The sequence below is a fragment of the Rhizophagus irregularis genome, chromosome 27 (assembly GCF_026210795.1).
Source record: "Rhizophagus irregularis chromosome 27, complete sequence".
Classification (NCBI taxonomy): Eukaryota; Fungi; Glomeromycota; class Glomeromycetes; order Glomerales; family Glomeraceae; genus Rhizophagus; species Rhizophagus irregularis.
In genome coordinates this window covers 2,158,952-2,178,419 of record NC_089455.1, presented here as the reverse complement: position 1 = coordinate 2,178,419, position 19,468 = coordinate 2,158,952, and the positions used below count along the sequence as shown (strand labels likewise).

Genomic DNA, 19,468 nt, shown 5'->3' with positions numbered 1-19,468 from the left:
TAAGTTCCAAAAAAAATATTTAAAATTTACTTAATAATATTATTAAAAAAATAAATAATCTTAAAATATAAATTTTTGGTCATTTTATTATTTTGATTTAAAACAAAATCAATTAGAAACTGAATAAATATAAAAATTAGAAAATGTAAATTAAAAATTATAGATATAAAAAACCAAAATGGTAACTTACTATTAGATGGTAACAACTTATTTTCAAAACCTGCATATAATTGAATTAAATTAATACGAAAATTAATACAATATGTATGATAATTTATTTTTACCTTTTTTATAAACTTAAAACATCATCAAATAAATCAGGATTTTTGATCCTATTTAATCTTGCTTCTTCAGCAATTAAAAATTCACTATTATTTGAATGATAGTGCTTTTTCCATTCTAAAAATATGTTTCTTAATTCCGAGGCTTTTGGACGTTTTTTTGAATCATCATCCCAACATCTTTTCATAAGATTTGCGTAAGTTGTTGGGATATCTTTCGAAATTTTTGGACTGTTAACTACGTTCATAATTACTGCAAGTGAATCGTGCTTATATTCTTTATAAGGTAATTTACAACAGCAAATTACCCACATAATAATTCCAAAACTATAAATATCTGAAGCAGTTGTAAACTTTAAATTTCCATTCAGATGTTCGGGAGCAATAAAAGAAATTACGCCTACTGGAATTTCAGTTTGATTACACAATGCCAGACCACATATAGCTGGAAATTGAAAAATATCTTTATTATCCATCAAAACATTACCGCAATGAAGGTTCTTATGAACCATATTTTTACTATGAATTCTTTCAAGGGCATCCGATAATACTTCTAACATTTCCAAACGCTTATACCAAGTGAATTTTTCATCATGAGCTTTATTTTCAATATAATTAAGTAAATTACCATCATTTGCCCACGCCATGACCATAATATAAGAATTCGGGTTTGGTTTATAACGTGAATCCTTATCCTTTAGCCATTTTGTGATTTCTATGTCATCCCCCGGAGATTTTGTGATTCCAAAACATCGTAGCACGTGACTTTCATGATCACGCAAAAATTTTTGATGGTTTTGAACCTAGATATCGAAATTGCGTTAGTGATGAGTGTTATGAAGTTAAAGATAAACCAGAATTTACCTCTCTTAAAAATTGATCCAAATTCATTCCTTTACCCATTTCCTTCAAAGCGACAGTTACGTTAGGAACATTAATCCACTTGTTGCTTTTCGGATCCATTCGATGTTTAGGACCTTTGGTCCATATACCTTTAAATATTTTACACAATCTACCTTCGGTTATATACTCAAGACCCTCGATCTCTCTATAATCAATCCATTCGGAATAATCTAAACCATTTGTTGCGTTTAATTGACTTTCTTGAATCAATTGATCAATTTTTGGATGTTCACTCGTCCAATTTTTAAAATTTTGTTCGAATTTTTTTGCTTCACAACCTTTACACCAATCTCCAACATCTAATTCTTTACGACATGATAAACAAATGCCATACTTTAATCTTAATTCCATTGGTTTAATAATGGATGCACCTTCAGGCTTTGCAATTAATTTCTTGTCGTTCTTAATCATCTCTTCATATTTATTAGTAATTTTTTTCTTATTATCTTGAACCGATTTTTCAGAATAGGTTCCAGGCGCAAAGAGCTTCTTTAAATTTTGATTTTTTTTATCATGAGTATTTTTTGTTTCCTCAGCTTTTCCATTGGATCCCTTACATTGTGGAGAACCCGTTTCTTTATTTTTTTTAATAGATTTGAAAATTAATCTTAATAAAGAACATAAACTTTTCTTCATCTCTACAACTCGATTCTTCAAAATTATTTTTTTCTTGTTTATATAAAATTTAATTAAGCAGATTTTACTAATGATTGAATATATTTAGATAAATTCCGGAGGATGAAATACATTCGGAGTATCGAACAAAAAAGGCAATTTCATACGATAATATGATTAATTGGAAACTCCGGCGATTATTAACTTTACCATTTTTGGCTGATACTTGATTATATAACAATCTTGGCATTTTTCAAGGATTATAACTTGTGTAACGTGTATACCGTATGTTAAGTTAGAAAACAAAATTGAATATCTTATATACAATATGTCAATATCTATAAATAGGCATGAGAAATATTTCCAAGTCTGTAACATATGATTTTCAATATAGTTATGACAGAACAACAAAAACGACAAGAACAAGGTACTTTTTATTTTAACGACGTACCATATACCGTTCCATTTTCCGTAATTGATTATAAAGACGAACAAAGAGGATATTCATTTGCTGAACATTGGGAAGACAACTATGGAGTTCGTGGAGTTCCAAGTGGAAATGGAATAAACGGTATAGTATTACATTGGGACGTATGTGCATCAGTAAAACATTGTTTTCGTACATTATGCCAAAGAGGAATTTCAGGACATATATTGATAGATGGGGATGGAAGCGTGTATCAAATTTTGGATTTAGAAAAAATGGCATATCATGCAAAAGGATGGAACAATCCTTCAATTGGGATATTTTTACAGAATCCCGTTGATCAATCTAAAAATGATCGAAATAGAGAATCTACTAAGAGCAGAGAGCCTGGAAAAAATAAACTATACCCTCACTTGGATTTTACTGATGAACAAAAAGAAATGATAGTAAAAGTTTGTGATGCTTTATGTCAAATTTTTCCTAATATACCAAAAATTTTACCACCTCTTGGTGATGATGGTTTAATTACTACTGCTGTTTTACCGAAAAGTGAGAGGGTTGGCATTCTTGCTAATTATAATGTTCAAAGTGGCACTTTGGGTCCTGGTGATTCCTTATGGGTAGAATTTTATCGAGCTAAGTTTCCAATTAGAAACTTATAATTATTTTCTACTTGTAGTTTGGTCAAGAAAACTACATTTAAGTAATCTGTCTAAATAATGTTAAATTTATTTCAATGTTATATTACCTCAGAATTGTTATTATGCTTCGGCATATTACATTATTATAAACTTATGTAGTAAAGTTGAACCTACTATACTGTTATATAATTGCTTATTAAAATGGTAGTTAAAGTATTAATTCCTCGTCATTCTTAGTCATCATAAGTCTTGATATTTATCAATAAATTTCTTTATTTATTTTTTTTTTCTGTGCCAATTTTTCATTTTGTAAAGAACTCATTCTTTTTTTTTCAATAAGATTAAAAATTTTATAAAAAAACGACCTTTTTATAATTTCCTAAATTTTGATTCTTTTAAAAGATTTTTACCCGTTATAAAATAGACATTTTTTCTGATAAATGTTAGTTTGAATATATTTTGAAAAGTCAGATATGGTATTTTTGAGAACATTATACAATTAATTATTTACCTTTTGTTATCTTTAGCCATTTATTTTCCAGTATAACCAATAATGATACTTATATAAACAGATACTTACCATATAATATTATAGACCAAATTGTTCATTCTCTTTTATAATCTTTTAATCTAATATTTTTAACCTTAACTTTAAGCATTCTCAGTTAGCATTTGGAAGCTTAATATTCTCTTGTCTTAACACATTTGATTTGAATTGTGTATTTAATAATAATTTTATATAAGGTATAAAATTTTAAAAATCATATGCATATTATGATATTTTTAATACAATAGTATCACAATACATAGAAGTCTGTTGTATATTCTTCTGCTTCAACCTTAACATAAATTCAGGTTTAAAAAAGACATTAATGAAAAACATTTAAAAAGACAAGTATATAGAATTTTCAATATAAGTACTTATTTATCTACAAAAATTTTTAATTCTTAGTAAATGCTAAGGTTGCCTGCCTAAACCTCTCCAAAATTCTACGATTAGTTTCTCCAAGATTTTACTATAGTTTTATTATAGTTTTGGCAAGATTTCGGCAGTTTCAGCATTTATAATAAGTTTCGTCAGGTTTTGCTTTTCTCCAGAGTTTCGCCAACTTTTAATAAGACTTTCATATAGTTTTGGCAAAGTTTCGCTATTTTAGCATTTCGCCAACTTGCCAAAACCCCATAGTTTCTCCAGCAACCTTAGTAAATGCAAAAGAGAAGTATATTACTGGTACTTTAGTTATCTATCAAGGAATTAAATATAATCCACAAATACTAAAGAATAAGTTAAAAAGTATTATATTTTAGGTAATAACTCTTGCAAATAATTAAAATGTTTAAGATTTTTCATAATATTATATAATTCTTCTCAAAATTCTTTTAGAAATAAGTTAAATAAGTTGATAAGAATTTTCTGTAAATGTTAATTTAAATGATGAAAGTACAAATAGCAGTGCTATTAAGAAAGAGAGTATAACCCACTAACAGGATTTTTTTGATAGTAAAAAGGTTTTTTAGATTATACATGCTGCCCAAATTATTTTGGGATGCCATAATTCATTTGATTTATATGTAATTTACTATGTAAAGTGCCAAAATAATTTGGGATGCCATAATTGAATTTGGGATTTTACTTATAATTATGGCAGTCCAAAATAATTTGGGTGACATGTATATTTTAGATTATATATATACTAAATTATGTATTAATATTATTTTAAAAACTTAAATTTTTTTAGTATAAAAAATCCTATTTATTTCAACTAAAATTTCTTTTTTTTAAGCATTTAAATAACATTACATAATCCAAAAGACAATCTTATTTCTTATCAAAAATGGAAAAATGCATTATATAGGATTCTAAAAAAGGAAATAATTAAAGCGAAAGTAATAAGCTTTATAATACAGTCAGACCTTTATGTACTGATACTGTTATTTTAGGGAAAATATATTGGTATATTAAATTATTATTATATATACTGTCATTAGTAAATCATAATGCAGGTTAAAATCCAATTCTTGTCAGCATTATGTAAACTTTGAATAGCTAATATATTAAAATATCATGTAATTTTAATAGAATCTTACATTAACTTCAGCCAAATTTATAGTAGTGGTCTAAATTAATACTAGTATAATTTAAAGTATTAGTATATTTTACTATATATTAATTATAAATGAGTAAAGAAAAGTATTAGTATATATTATATCATAAAATTATATATAATATTAGTACAACTAGATTTTTTATTAATTGTAAAATGGAACATAGAAAATTTATCAGTACAGGTACATAAAATATCAGTACATAGAAATCTGACTGTACTAATAATTTTCTGAAATTTTTTAAGTCAAATCAGTAAATCTTTTATTAAAGTAATTATAGCTAAAATTCTTCATATTATAATAGCTTATATTTATATTTTTTGCCTATATAAAAAGTTTTGCAAACTATACTACAGCAAAAAGATTTTTAATGAGCCACTTAAAAAATCCTAAGAAATTTATTGTATCATTCTTTAAAAAAGAAAATTTTATATTAATTATTTAATAATTAAAAAATTATATAATATTAATAATAATTACTATTGGTAATAAATAGCAAACTTTTTTTTTATTTATTTCTTTATTAAATTTTTATTATAAATAGTATTAGTATTTTATTTAATTGAATTTATATTATTTATAAAAAGTATTAAGTTATAAAAAAGTAATTTTACTAATAAAAAATTAGTTATATTTTTTATTATAAAACTTTATATTGATTTTATAAAAACCTAATTTTTTTAACTGAAATTACAGTAAAAATATTAAAATTTATAATATTAATATGAAATAATGTATTTACCGCACCCTGCGTTACAAATTTATATATATTTTTATGTTTATCATTTGCCATTTTAGGGGGGTGCGGTGTATAAACTAAAGATCGACATAAACAATTTACAAAAAAGGAAGGATGCATTATAACGCAGGGTGCAGTAAATAAATTCACTCTATTAATATTTATACTAAAAAATACTATTTTACTTTTAAATATAAAGTTTTATAAGGACCCCACCTATTATTAAGATAGGTCACCTTATAGTCTAAGATAAGATTTACATATAAATTCTTTAAAAATCCTACTATAAAAGGAAATTTTATTTTTCTTTTTAGTTAATTAACCAATAGAATTTAAGCAAATTCTAAAGTAAAGTTTTACATGAAAGTGAAATTTCTACTGGTAGCATATCTTAATAGTAGATAAAATTCTGTTCTATAGTAAAAAACCTTTATATTTATATATATTTGTAAATTCTAATATATTATTTTTAAATATAATTATATTAAAAAATAGTATATTATTATAATATAAAATATGTTTAAAATATACAGTATTATATAATATAAATTTTATGTTTTTTATATATAGTATTTATTTATTTATAAATAAATATATTTTTGTAATTTTTAATGATAGAATCAATAGGCTAAGATGATTTAATTGCAAATAATATTTATCTATAAAGTCTATATATGATAAGTAGTTTGTAGTTTAATTATTATATTAGAGTAGTTAATTGATATTTACTTTGTAATATTTCTTTTATATATATACTTTAATAAAATTACAAATATCACTGCAAAAAAAAATAAAAAATAAAAAAAATAAAAAAAATTATATTATTTTTTTACAAGAGTTTTGCTAACTTGCCTTTTGGATTAAATAATCTGGATTAAATCATCCCTTTAAATTTATATTTTACATTATCAATTATTTATTTTACTTTATATAGATTTTATTTATTTGAATATTATAAAGTATAATGACCAAGTTTTCTTACATTTTTGATATTATATCTCATTTTTGATTAAGATTATAATTTACATTTTTTTTTGAAAATTTGGGCAAAATTATATAATTATATAAAATTTACTAATAGGTTAAATAAAAAAAAGTATTTTTTATTTAAATAAATATTGTATAATATTTCAAATAAAAAAAAAATAAAAAAATATAAATTAAAAATATAATAAAAATGTTTTTTTTAAAACTTTTAGTTTCAATTGATATATATACAGTATATTAAAAATTAAAACCTAAATTTCAGATATTGCTAATATTATTAGACATAAATTTTAATTTTTTTTTAAAAAAAATAGTTTATATTTATGGGTAACTAATTGTAACCTTTTTATATATATATATTTTAACATAAAATACTGATTAAAATTCAAAATTATAATAAGGATATTTAATAATGGTATAAAAAATACAATATATTTGTTGAACTTAGTTTAAACTGATCAAAATTTTTCCAAAATCAATTTTTCTCAATTCTTCAGAAACTGAATATAATATAATATATAAATTAGAAAATGTAAATTAAAAATAATAGATATAAAAAAATCAAAATGTAACTTACTATTAGATGGTGACATCTTATTTTTAAGACCTGCACACGAATTGGTTGGTTGATTTTTACTTTTTTTATAAACTTGATTTCCAAAAACATCATCAAATAATTCAGGATTTTTGATCCTATTTAATCTTCCGTTTTCAGCAGTTAAAAATTCACTATGATTTGAATGATAATTCTTTATCCATTCTGAAAATTTGTTTCTTAATTCCGAAGCTTCTGGACGTCTTTTTGAATCATCCTCCCAACAACTTTTCATAAGATCTGCGTAGGATTTTGGAATATCTTTTGAAATTTCCGGACGATAACCTTTAAGTACGTTCATAATTAATGCAAGTGGATCGTGCTTATATTCTTTATAAGGTAATTCGCAACAGCAAATTACCCACATAATAATTCCAAAACTATAAATATCTGAAGCAGTTGTAAACTTTGAACTTCCATTCAGATGTTCGGGAGCAATAAAAGAAATTACGCCTACTGGAATTTCAGAAGTTTTACTAGAAACTCCACATAATCCCAGATCACTTATAGCTGGAAATTGAAATTTATCTTTATCATCCATCAAAATATTACCACAATGAAGATCCTTATGAATCAATTTTTTATCATGAATTATGCAAAGAGCACTTGATAATTCTTCTAATATTTCCAAACGTCTGTACCAAGTGAATTTTTCATCACGGGCTTTATTTTCAATATAATTAAGTAAATTACCATCATTTGCCCACTTCATCACCATAATATAAGAATTCGGGTTTGGTCTAGGACGGGAATCTTTATCCTTTAGCCATTTTGTGATTTCTATGTCATCCCCCGGAGATTTCGTAATTCCAAAGCATCGTAACACATGATTGTCATCATTATGTAAAAATTTCCGGTGATTTTGAACCTATATCAATAACATTCATATTATTTATAAAACGTAATATAAAATAGAACGACAAAATTTGAATTTTACCTCTTCTAAAAATTGATTAAATTCTTTTTTATCTTTACTCAATTCTTGTGAATCATTTTCAATTTTATTAATATTTTTCCAGTCGATACTCTTAATTTCTTTTAAAGCTACAGTTATATTAGGAATATTTTTCCAAATTTGTCCTCCACCATTAAGTTGATGTTTAGGACCTTTAGTCCATACACCTTTAAATATTTTACCAAATCCACCTTCAGTAATATATTCAATATCTATAATCTCATCATAATTAATCCATTCGAAATAATCTAAACTATCTATTGCATTTAATTGACTTTCTCGAATCAATTGATCTATTTTTGGATATCCACTTGTCCAATTTTTAAAATTTCGTTCAAATTTTTTTGTTTCACAAAATTTACACCAATCACCAACTTCTAATTCTTTATAACATAATAAACAACTACCATACATCAATCTTCTATCTAATTTTTCATTTCTAATCATCTCTTCGTACTTGCTATCTTTAACCATCTCTTCGTACTTATTAATTTTATTGCTATCTTTAATCATCTCTTCGTACTTATTAATTTTCTTGTTATCTTTAATCATCTCATCGTATTTATTAATTTTCTTGTTATCTTTAATCATCTCTTCATACTTATTAATTTTCGGGATTTTCTCTTCATTTCTCGGAATCGATTTTATAAGACAAGTTTCAGGCATAATTTTATTTTTTGGGTTCTTATCGGTTTTAATCAATTCTTCATATTTAATTTCATCACTTGTAGTAGGATAAATAATTTGACCTTCGTTTTTATTCATTTCATTAGCTTCGATAATTTCATTATCTACTTTGATAGTTTGATTACGAGTTGATTCATTATCTATATTGATAGTTTGATTACGAGTTTTTTTAGTAAAATTGGAAATTATTTTTTTTATTTTTTTTAATTTTATTTTATGAAAACGTAACATGATTCTTTTTTATGAAATTGTTTATTTTTTATTTTTTTATTTTTTATTTTTTTTTTCAGACTATATATATATTGAAAGTAGGGAAATATAAAATTCCCACTAGATCTTGTTGATCTGGGTATACCTTGTGAAATTGACTCTTCTGTTCCCTTCTTCGAAATAGGGATTGACCGATCATCCTATTTTAAAAGAACACAAAACGACAAAACGATGAGTTGTAAATGCGAAAAGAAATTTCTAATCAATTTGTGAATTTCTCAACGCGTTTATCTGGTACATTTAAGTATAAAATTTCCCATTAAAAACCGTTATTAACTAAATACAATCACTCAGCCTACTTGCAGAAAAATTTTGGCTATTTTTGGTAAAACTTTTGATTGATAGTAACGTACGGAATACTTTAAATGAATCAAAATCTCCGATTATATTCAATTCTGCCGTAAGTTTAGCAAGAAGGTTTAAGGATGATTAACTAAATGATAGGATTTTTCACATGATTAATTATAATAATGATTCTGTTATGATAACGACAGCTCGAGATATACATATAGTACGTACATTTTATGTAATACAGTGATAACAGTCTAATCTCAATATATTAATCTCTACAGGTGGAAGCTCCGTTTCGTTACATGTGCTCCATATTGAGATTAGATTGTACAGCATTTAAAAAAAAGTTAATAGAATTATTTGTAGACCAATGATTTTGAAAAGAATATACCTTAAAAAGAATGTACGTTTAATAGAAATTTCCTGAAATTAAAATGTCATGCCACATTTACATTTACTCATATAGGTTGAATAACTTTGTTAAATGATTGGTATATTATAAATGATTGGTATATTATTAAAATAATGGAGAAGTCACTCCTACTACTGAATTATATAATTATTGAGTTATTGAGATAGATTCTTATTAATCCTAAAAAGGAACAGTTAAATTTCGGTAACATTCAATTTTAGAATTTATTTAAACTTTTGTTAAACTATTCGGGACAAATACATCAAAGACAATATTACTAATGATTATTTACTAATGAAAGGAAAAAATGTTCTTTTATTTTCTCTATTTTTCTAATTAATAACATGCAAAAATAATAATAAAAAAAAAAGTGGGTAGGAAAAATAAATTATTATAAAAAGAAAAAATATATACTGACTCTATACATTATTAATTATTATACAAAAGAAAAAAAAATATTAGGAAATAACTAGAAAACTAGAAAACTTCCAATTATTATGACATAACTAATTTACTTGCAACACATTGTTCGCTTCGTAATTTTGCAGCGTTCTTTTCAAAACTAGCTTGCCTACAGCTAGTTAAATTTTTACAAGTATGAGCTTCAGGTAATCTATGACCATTACAATAATGATGGTCACAATATTTACAATAGCCTATTGTTGACTGTTTTAAATTACATTTATCAAATTTGCAAGCCTTCTTAGCTTTACCGCCACCGCGTAAACGAAGTACCAAGTGTAATGTTGATTCTTTTTGAATATTGTAATCGGAAAGTGAACGTCCATCTTCTAACTGTTTACCAGCAAATATTAAACGTTGTTGATCCGGGGGGATTCCTTCTTTATCTTGAATTTTTTCTTTGACTTTATCGATGGTATCGCTACTTTCAACTTCTAAAGTAATGGTTTTACCAGTAAGTGTTTTAACAAAAATTTGCATGTTTAAAAAAATTTATTGGGGAAAAAAATTATTGAAAAAAAGTTTTATTGAGGAAATTTTATCGAAGAAAATTTGTCGAGGAGTGTTTTTATTGAAGAAAAATTATCGAGAAATATGTTTTTGTATGGAAAAAATAATTTTTTTTATCAAAATTTTTTTTTTTTTAAAAAATGCTTTGAGAGCAGGATGAAAATGGGGGGATATTTATATTGTAAAAAAAATTTTTATAATAATAATAAATAAATTGGTCCGCAAAATACCGAATTCTGCAAGATCTAGATTTGGTAATCAACAATTAAGGTCGATTCGGTAGAATATGCGAAATGATGACGGATAAGTTTTTATTTACGTCATTGATTTACTTTCTTCGCTGTTTTCACATTTAACACACACGCTTATCCCCCCAAAAAAAGATCGCTCTTTTATTTAACGGTTCGGCCTCAAATTATCCAAGTTTTATTATAAATTGTGGCGGAAAAAATTATTCTGTATTCTTTTTCTTTTCTTTTTTTTGTATGTAAATTAGAGTTGCGTAACAAATTCTTACTTTTAATGGTAAGTATAAAAAAAATCGGTTTTTTAATGAATGGGGCTTTTTGTTTAAAATTTAAAAATAACCCAAAATGGTTCTTTGGCAAGAATTTTTTTTTTTCTTGTTTTTTTTCGCCACAAATTCTTAGTTTTTTTTCCACTCGAAACTAAAGACCGCCAAAATTCCATTTTTTGAAATCATGTATTATGGAAACGAAAAAGGGGTACTTTTCACATTACTTTAGTATACGCCATGGTCAACTTTTTTCTATTTTTAACGATACACATTACGTGGCCAGAAAAACCGCTTACGCAAGCTCTTTCCTTTACTTTATAATGAATAATAAATAATTAATTAATGTCACACAAACACAGATGCAATATTTCATTGTATAAAAAGGGGACACGCAATCCTTTTTTTTTATGTTGTCTTGCGTACAATACTCGTACAATAACATCCCTTTTTTTTTCTTACACTTTTAGACAAAGATAATTTCATACTTTGTGCATATCACATATATATACATACAATCGATTTATTATCGTTTAGTTTAATATTTTTTTTAACCGCCAATTACATTAATTGCATTATCGGTTATTGTTCTAAGAAATAATAGATAGTTTCATTATTAATGAATTTTCTTTTGTAATTGTTATTTATAAATTATCATTTGTAATTAATTCATTAATATATTGGTGGTATAATAAAGGTTAAAACATCCATTTTTTACAAAAAAAAAAAAAAAAATTGAAAATGTTTTAGAATTTGTATAAAAAATTCACCCTTATTGAAATTTAACCTATTATCGCCTTATTTAATTATTATATTATTCAACATACAACAATACATTTCTTTAATAAATAATTAACTTTTTTTATTTTTATTTTATAATATGAATTTAAAAATAGTAAATTTGTATATTAAAACCTTAATTTCGTCATAGTATTCGAATATCTGACCAAAATATATAAAAAAATAATAATATGGAAATCAAAAAAAAAATAGAATCCTATTTTACAACTAGGGATTATCGCAAGATATTCAAAAGTTTGATCATTGAATCATTGAAATCACCTCATTTCCTCATTTAAGGTAAATATGAAAAGAAATTACGGAATCTTTGTGGACCAGTCCAAGTTCCTTTCAATAATCCATTCCAATATATTTCAGGAATAACCTAAAAGAAAATAAAAAAAATAATTCGTTATACAAAATTTAAAATTTAACTTACAAAATTAATTTACCTCTTTTGTTAACCAATACATGAAAGATCTTTCTTGACCTTGATCAATGGGGAAAGTTTCCAAAGGTAAACTAGTATAACCACTAAATTCGGCTAAAATTAACTTATCTCTTCCTACCAATAAAGGACAACTAGCATAACCATCATATTTAGCAGCGGTATGGGGATCAAATATACCCGTCATAGTATCCAATAAATTTTTTTTCAATACACCACTTTGAACAGAAATAGCCGCAGCAGTCTTTGACGTAGGAGCAGAACTACTATCACCCAATGAAAATATATTTGGGTATTTGACATGTTGTAACGTATATTTATCTACATCAACATATCCTTGTTTATTTCCTAAACCAGATTCTCCAATAAATGATGGTGGTCCCATTGGTGGTGTTACGTGTAATAAATCATAATTAAAAACTTTTTCTGTTCCCTTACAATTAAATACAGCTTCTTTTTGTTGACTACGAATTTCTTTTAATTCTGTACCTAGATTTACTTCTATTCCTCGTTCTTTTGCCACTCTTTCGAGACTTTTTGCATATTTATCTATACTAAATATTTTTCCCATGGCTGAATTATAAATTACATTACTTTTGTTTCTGACTCGATTTTTAGTAAAAGTATCTTCCGCTAAATAAGCTACTTTGATAGCCGCTCCCGGACACTACGAATTGAAAAAAAAAAATTACAAATTACACAGCTTTTTTTAAATGTAAATTCGATGTTAGTTATATTCCTTACTTTAATGGGAGTAGATGGCATAGTGAAGATAGCATTTCCACCTTTAAATTCTCGGATAAACTTCCATGTTGTTTCAACAGTATCTGTAGAATAATTACTAGTGACACCGTCTTTACCAAGTGTTTCGGGAAGTCCTCTAATTTTGTCCCAATGACATTCAAGTCCTGTTGCCACAACCAAATAATCGTATCCTATCTATATCATTTATTTTTTGGTTTTTTTTTAAATACAATGTTATTTGCTACATAATAAAATTAAAAAGTAAGGAAAAAAAAATACCTTCTGACCATCCGTTAATTCAATTAATTTATTATCGGGTTGGACTTTTGCTACTTTATTTTTAATCCAGTAAGCATCTTTCGGAATAAGTTCTTCTGTTGGTTTAGCTGAATCCGCTAATGTTTTAACCCCTGCTCCAACAAATGTCCATAGTGGTTGATACTAGAAAAAGTTCTTTATTAATTGAATCGTTATTAATATTTTTTTCTAATCGAAAAAAAACTAAGACTTACATAATGAACATCAGACGGTTCAATTATTGCTATCTCATTTTGCCCAAGAATCTTGGATAATGTAGAAGATACTGAAAAATAATTTTTATTAAAGAATTACTAATCATGGATTAATTTAATTAATTATCTAATTAAAATAAAATCTTACCTGCAAGTCCGCCAGTTCCACCTCCTGAATTAAAATTTTTTAATTAATTTATTATTATTGACTTTTCAAAGAATTAAATTTACATACCAATAACGACCAACTTATAAGTAGGTACGGTTGCATTCGTAGAAGCAAACCTTTTTAACAAATTTTTACTTCCATTGAATAAATGATTACTTTTAGCGAACATTTCTCTCGAAAAATTTTATCAAAAAAAAAATATCGCGTTTTTGAGTTTACATAAAAAAAAAAAATTTTGCCAAGATAATCGTAATCAAAGGTAACGCAATTTCCTTGAATCGCACGTTATTAGTCATGTGATCAGAAATAAAATCCCAGTAACCGGAGTAACCGGAGTAACCGGCACCAACAAATTTTCTACCTCACGTGACCTAAAAATATTCATCACCGGCATCACACCCCGCCAAGTGATAAATAACACGACGGGCCAAACACGTGATTCAGAGTGGGCCGAAATGCTATTCATCACCTCATGTCCATACTCTACTCATCACGTCGACCCGACCGCAAAAGAAAAATATAATTGTAGTGTAAAAAACTTTTTAACATTTTAAAAAAAACAAAATTTTAAAAAACTAATCCAGTAACTTTGTTCTTTAAGATGGATACTATTAAACTACCAGTCAGATTTTTGAACAGATTATCTAAATAAAAAGTTATAAGCATTTTAAATTTGAATGGTAATTTGAAAATATATAATAGGCCATTATTTTTTTAAAAAAAAATATTACTAAATCAAAATACAACGTTACAATTTTTATTGGTTGATTTCTAGTCATGCGACTGGGATTTGTCCAGAATATAGATTTCCGCACCATTTTTATCTGAGACTTAGTTTTTTGCCTCCCAAAATTATTTTTTTCACATCCCCTTAAATGTCACCGGTCGAATAGACGCGAAATCTCATGATTTTTTCGTGGATCCAATAAAAAAAATCTCATAATTAAAATTTTTAGTTGATCAAGTTGATCAGCTTTCCTTTCTTTCTCTTTCAGCATAATAAGATACTTTTCCCACTTGGACCTTGATTATCAATGACCTGGTCATTAACACAAGTTATACGCGGTTTGCAATTGGCCTGGTGGGGTACTTTGTTAGCCTTTAAAAATCGTCATTTACACAAACATACATATGTTAAAACAACTTTCATTTTAGTCATATTCAGTATAATATTATATTTACTCACCTCAACTTTATTTCTGATTCCACTTAAGCTAATTCAACTTCTCGTTTACTTATTTTCTTTTATATTTCGGTATGATCATAGTTTATATACTGAAAATTATAATGCTTGGATAACGAATTATGTATTCAATTTACCATTTCTGGGATTGATGTTTATGAGATACATATATCCACAACCATTAGACTCTTTATTTGTAGAATCACTTCATCACGTAGATTTAACATATATTAAAAAACATGAAGGGGAACAATCTTTACGACCACCATATGCACCAGCATTAGAAAGATATCCTTATGGAACAGATTATTGGAATGAGATGTTCCAATATTTAAAAAGAACATGGAATAAAATTAAAATAGCGACAATATTATACTTTCTTTCATTATTACCATTTGTTGGTATGTTTGTATATCCGGTAGCAAGTGCTTATGCTCTTGTTGATTCTCTTGGACATTTTCCTGCTATAACAATTGGCGTATTTATGTACGTTATACCTGGCACAAAAAATTTTACTATGATTTTCTTGGAAAGTTTGTATTCTTCTAGAGCTATGATGAGAGAATTACTAGAACCTTATTTTGGTAGAGTTCATTTTGACGCAAAAGTTAGAAGAAAATGGTTTAGAGAAAGAGAAGGAATTCTATTTGGTTTCTCTATTGGATTTTATCCTTTGGTTAGGTTACCATTGCTTGGAATGTTATTCTACGGTGTTGCACAGGTATGGTCTCTTAAGTGTTTTTTGTTAAAACTTGAAAACATGCTAAGTGTTTTTTTCTAAATCATAGTCAGCTACCGCTTTGATATTAGTAAAGACCACAGAACCACCACCTCCACCTGGAATGGAAGCAAATTATAAAGTAGATTATCATTATGAAGATCCGAGAATTAAAAAGAAAGAAAGTGAGAATAAGAAAGAAAGCGAGAATAAGAAAGAAAGTGAGAATAAATAAGTGTTTTTAATGCTATATTTTATTAGGATATATTTTATTAGGACAATTCAACTATAGAAAAAATGATTTTTTTTTTTGTATAACAAAAGAATTATAATATGAATTAAAAAAAACCAAAATTCAATTGATTATTTTTTCATGAGATTAGCCCACGGATCTTCTAGAAAAGATTTCTTATAATATCTACTTATATCAATATCATTAATATTCTTTTCATTTAATTTGGGTTTCTGCAATAAAAAATTAATAATAAATATATAAATGAACAAAAAAACAGAATTAATAACGCTAGAGCCTAGATGATTGATTACCTTCGGTGATGAATAATTATTCCAGCTTTTTTGTTGACCACCTTTACTGCTTGAGGGTGTTCCGTAACTACCGTTGCGACCACCGCGACCACCGCGACCACCACCTTTATCTCTTTGTTGATAACCGCCATTATTGTACATTCCTCTTTTTTGACCACGATAAGATCTATTATCATTATGATTATAATATTCTCTTCCTTTGTTATAATAATTTCCACCTCTTCGATATGATCCTTGTTGCTGTTCCCATTTTCTATCATTTAGTGAATTATTTGTTTGTACATTATCATCAATGTCCATAGAATTATGAGTAGATGGTTGCGGCTGAAATGATAAGAAATCATCGGGAAGTTGCGGTAACGAACTTACGGTATTACCAAGTGAATTCGAGTTATTGACCGGTGGGGATGGTGGAGGAGATAAGTTTTGTTCTTTGGACATTATTTAATAAAAATATTTATAACAGAATATAGTAAATTTAGCTATTGTAAAGTTGCCCAAAATTTTTTTAGTACATAAAATTAAGAAAGATGTTGAACAATATTCTACACTTTTATTACACACGTATTCGCGTAATAAATGGGTTTTTGAACGGTTGTACAAGAATGACGTTTGTATCACTGAATGTGTCGTAATTAGTCATATTACATTGCTGACTAGTATGATAAAATTAGCCAAATTAAAATTTTGTTTTTCAGGCTTTTCACTTTTTTTCTCGGATTTCTCGGAATTAGGTTCTATTACATTTCTTTTTTATTTTACAATATGTCTCGACGAGTAAATCGAGGGGGAGGGAATAGCAAAGGACCAAATCGAGGAAATTACGGAGGAAATAGTGGAAAAGGGTACGGTGGTGGCGGTCGTGATGATAGTGGACAAAAAGGATCTAACTCCTCCGTCAACAAATCTAGTAGTTATGCGAGATCTGAAACAGAATATAACTATAATCATTCCTACGATAAATCTACTCATTATGCTCGTAATGACAATCCAATTGTAAAATTATCGAGATCATTATCTAATGTTCTTCGACATAATGCAATCAAAGAAGGATTAAAAATTCGACCAGATGGATATGTCAAGGTAGATGACTTGGTAAGCAATATAAAATTTTCTTTTTATTGTAGTTCTTTATGTCTGTAGTATTTTAATCTTACTCGTTTAATCTAATTGCTATAACCATTTAATTAAATTTTTTATAGATGAGATTACCTAGATTTAGAGGAACAACATTCGAAAAAATACAACAGGTTGTAAATGAAAATGATAAACAAAGATTTCATCTTTTTGAAAGAAAATCTGAAGGTGTATCTACATGGTGGATTAGAGCTAATCAAGGGCATTCTATGGTGGTATGTATCCTTTAAAGTATGATTTTTTAACATTTTTAATTTTTTTAAATTTTTTTTTTTTAAAAAAAATTTCTTAGGGGGTGAAAGACTTGGAATTAATACAAATAACAAATCCATCAGAATTTCCTCAAGTTATACATGGAACTAATTTAGAAAGTTGGCGAAAAATAGGTAAGCATTATTTTTTTTTTTTAAAGAAAAAAAATTATTTTTAAAGATGAATTAATATTTTAAACTTAATTTAATTTAGAATCACATGGTCTTTCTAGAATGAATCGTAATCATATACATTTTGCTGTCGGAAGATATGGAGACGCAAATGTAACAAGTGGTATGAGAGCAAGTTGTGATGTATTTATATACGTTAATGTTCCTAAAGCCATGGCAGGTACTTTCTTTTGATTATTATTATTATTATTATTATTTTTATATATAATTATTTTACTAAATATCTAATTTATTTATATATAGATAATGTAAAATTTTCTAGATCTGCTAATGGAGTAATACTTACAGAAGGAATTAAAGGAATATTAGAAAAAAAATATTTTCTAAAAGTTATTGATAAATATAACAATGTTTTATACGAAGATAACGATGATAAGAATGTTAAAGGAAATAATGTTAATAATAAGAATGTTGAAGGAAATAATGTTAATAATAAGAATGTTGACGGAAATAATGCTGACGGAAATAATGTTAATAATAAGAATGTTGGCGGAAATAACGATGATATTAAAAGTACTGATGGGAATAAGAATGTCGATGGAAACAATATTAATAGTGATGCTAATAATAAAAATGTTAATGAAAATAATAATAGGAAGAGCGATAATGATAATAAGGTGACTAATAACGCTTGGAATGGCAATAATTCTAAAGTCATGAATTCTAGAGGTACGAATGATAACAAAGGAAATAATAATGCTTGGAATGGCAATAATTCTAAAGTCATGAATTCTGGAGGTACGAATGATAACAAAGGGAATAATAACGCTTGGAATGGCAATAATTCTAAAGTCATGAATTCTGGAGGTACGAATGATAACAAAGGGAATAATAACGCTTGGAATGGCAATAATTCTAAAGCCATGAATTCTGGAGGTACGAATGATAACAAAGGGAATAATAATGCTTGGAATGGCAATAATTCTAAAGCCATGAATTCTGGAGGTACGAATGATAACAAAGGGAATAATAACGCTTGGAATGGCAATAATTCTAAAGCCATGAATTCTGGAGGTACGAATGTTAACAAGGGGAATACTACCGCTTGGGGTAACAATAATGATAAAATCAAGAATCTTGGAGGTACGAATGATAACAGGAACAAGATTGTCGAAAATAATAATAAGAATATTGATATCAACAGCGTGAATGTTAATAGAAATAATAGTAATGATAATAAGAGGAAGAATGATAACAAGGATGTTGTTGAAGGGAAGAGAGTATTCTCGTATGCAGATATAGCGAAACGACAATAATTTTCTTTGTTAATTTATAAATATATATTATTTTTTTTGTATTTAAAAGTATTTAGAACTGTCTAGATACTGTATTTGTATTTACACTTAATTAGCCAATAAAAATTACAAAACATAACCTCGCTAATTTCAGCTGA

At 26.4% G+C, this 19,468-nt stretch overlaps 8 protein-coding genes across 8 annotated transcripts; 3 read left to right on the top strand and 5 right to left on the bottom strand.

Moving 5' to 3' along the window:
- Positions 1–108: 108 nt before the first annotated feature.
- OCT59_018349 (uncharacterized protein) lies at positions 109–1,896 on the bottom strand (the record flags this gene model as incomplete). Its single annotated transcript, XM_066148721.1, has 5 exons — positions 1,146–1,896; positions 370–1,084; positions 285–296; positions 191–220; positions 109–119 (listed from the first exon to the last, which is right to left on the bottom strand). The coding sequence occupies exons 1-5, from the start codon at positions 1,818–1,820 to the stop codon at positions 109–111; spliced, it is 1,443 nt and encodes a 480-aa protein (XP_066004622.1). The 5' UTR covers positions 1,821–1,896.
- A 276-nt stretch (positions 1,897–2,172) lies between these two features.
- OCT59_018348 (uncharacterized protein) lies at positions 2,173–3,247 on the top strand. Its single transcript, XM_025317344.2, has one exon. It carries the CDS (start codon positions 2,178–2,180, stop codon positions 2,886–2,888), a length of 711 nt encoding a protein of 236 aa, XP_025178448.1. The 5' UTR covers positions 2,173–2,177; the 3' UTR covers positions 2,889–3,247.
- Positions 3,248–7,079: 3,832 nt separating this feature from the next.
- Positions 7,080–9,727, bottom strand: OCT59_018347 (uncharacterized protein; the record flags this gene model as incomplete). Its single annotated transcript, XM_066148720.1, has 5 exons — positions 7,080–7,199; positions 7,277–8,162; positions 8,232–9,076; positions 9,292–9,346; positions 9,713–9,727. 5 exons carry the CDS (start codon positions 9,725–9,727, stop codon positions 7,144–7,146), a joined length of 1,857 nt encoding a protein of 618 aa, XP_066004621.1. The 3' UTR covers positions 7,080–7,143.
- A 377-nt stretch (positions 9,728–10,104) lies between these two features.
- OCT59_018346 (uncharacterized protein) lies at positions 10,105–11,028 on the bottom strand. The gene has a single exon (XM_025317341.2). It carries the CDS (start codon positions 10,849–10,851, stop codon positions 10,405–10,407), a length of 447 nt encoding a protein of 148 aa, XP_025178445.1. The 5' UTR covers positions 10,852–11,028; the 3' UTR covers positions 10,105–10,404.
- A 1,205-nt stretch (positions 11,029–12,233) lies between these two features.
- Positions 12,234–14,217, bottom strand: OCT59_018345 (uncharacterized protein; the record flags this gene model as incomplete). Its single annotated transcript, XM_025317340.2, has 7 exons — positions 12,234–12,560; positions 12,628–13,290; positions 13,368–13,562; positions 13,647–13,808; positions 13,880–13,950; positions 14,028–14,051; positions 14,115–14,217. The coding sequence occupies 7 exons, from the start codon at positions 14,215–14,217 to the stop codon at positions 12,471–12,473; spliced, it is 1,308 nt and encodes a 435-aa protein (XP_025178444.1). The 3' UTR covers positions 12,234–12,470.
- Positions 14,218–15,010: 793 nt separating this feature from the next.
- OCT59_018344 (uncharacterized protein) lies at positions 15,011–16,326 on the top strand. The gene is made up of 2 exons (XM_025308573.2): positions 15,011–15,952; positions 16,020–16,326. The coding sequence occupies exons 1-2, from the start codon at positions 15,083–15,085 to the stop codon at positions 16,182–16,184; spliced, it is 1,035 nt and encodes a 344-aa protein (XP_025178443.2). The 5' UTR covers positions 15,011–15,082; the 3' UTR covers positions 16,185–16,326.
- Positions 16,161–17,044, bottom strand: OCT59_018343 (uncharacterized protein). The gene is made up of 2 exons (XM_025310813.2): positions 16,496–17,044; positions 16,161–16,414 (listed from the first exon to the last, which is right to left on the bottom strand). The coding sequence occupies exons 1-2, from the start codon at positions 16,934–16,936 to the stop codon at positions 16,313–16,315; spliced, it is 543 nt and encodes a 180-aa protein (XP_025178442.1). The 5' UTR covers positions 16,937–17,044; the 3' UTR covers positions 16,161–16,312.
- A 148-nt stretch (positions 17,045–17,192) lies between these two features.
- On the top strand, positions 17,193–19,463 carry OCT59_018342 (uncharacterized protein). The gene is made up of 6 exons (XM_066148719.1): positions 17,193–17,590; positions 17,698–17,847; positions 17,925–18,018; positions 18,098–18,235; positions 18,319–18,951; positions 19,021–19,463. The coding sequence occupies exons 1-6, from the start codon at positions 17,261–17,263 to the stop codon at positions 19,329–19,331; spliced, it is 1,656 nt and encodes a 551-aa protein (XP_066004620.1). The 5' UTR covers positions 17,193–17,260; the 3' UTR covers positions 19,332–19,463.
- Positions 19,464–19,468: the final 5 nt, after the last annotated feature.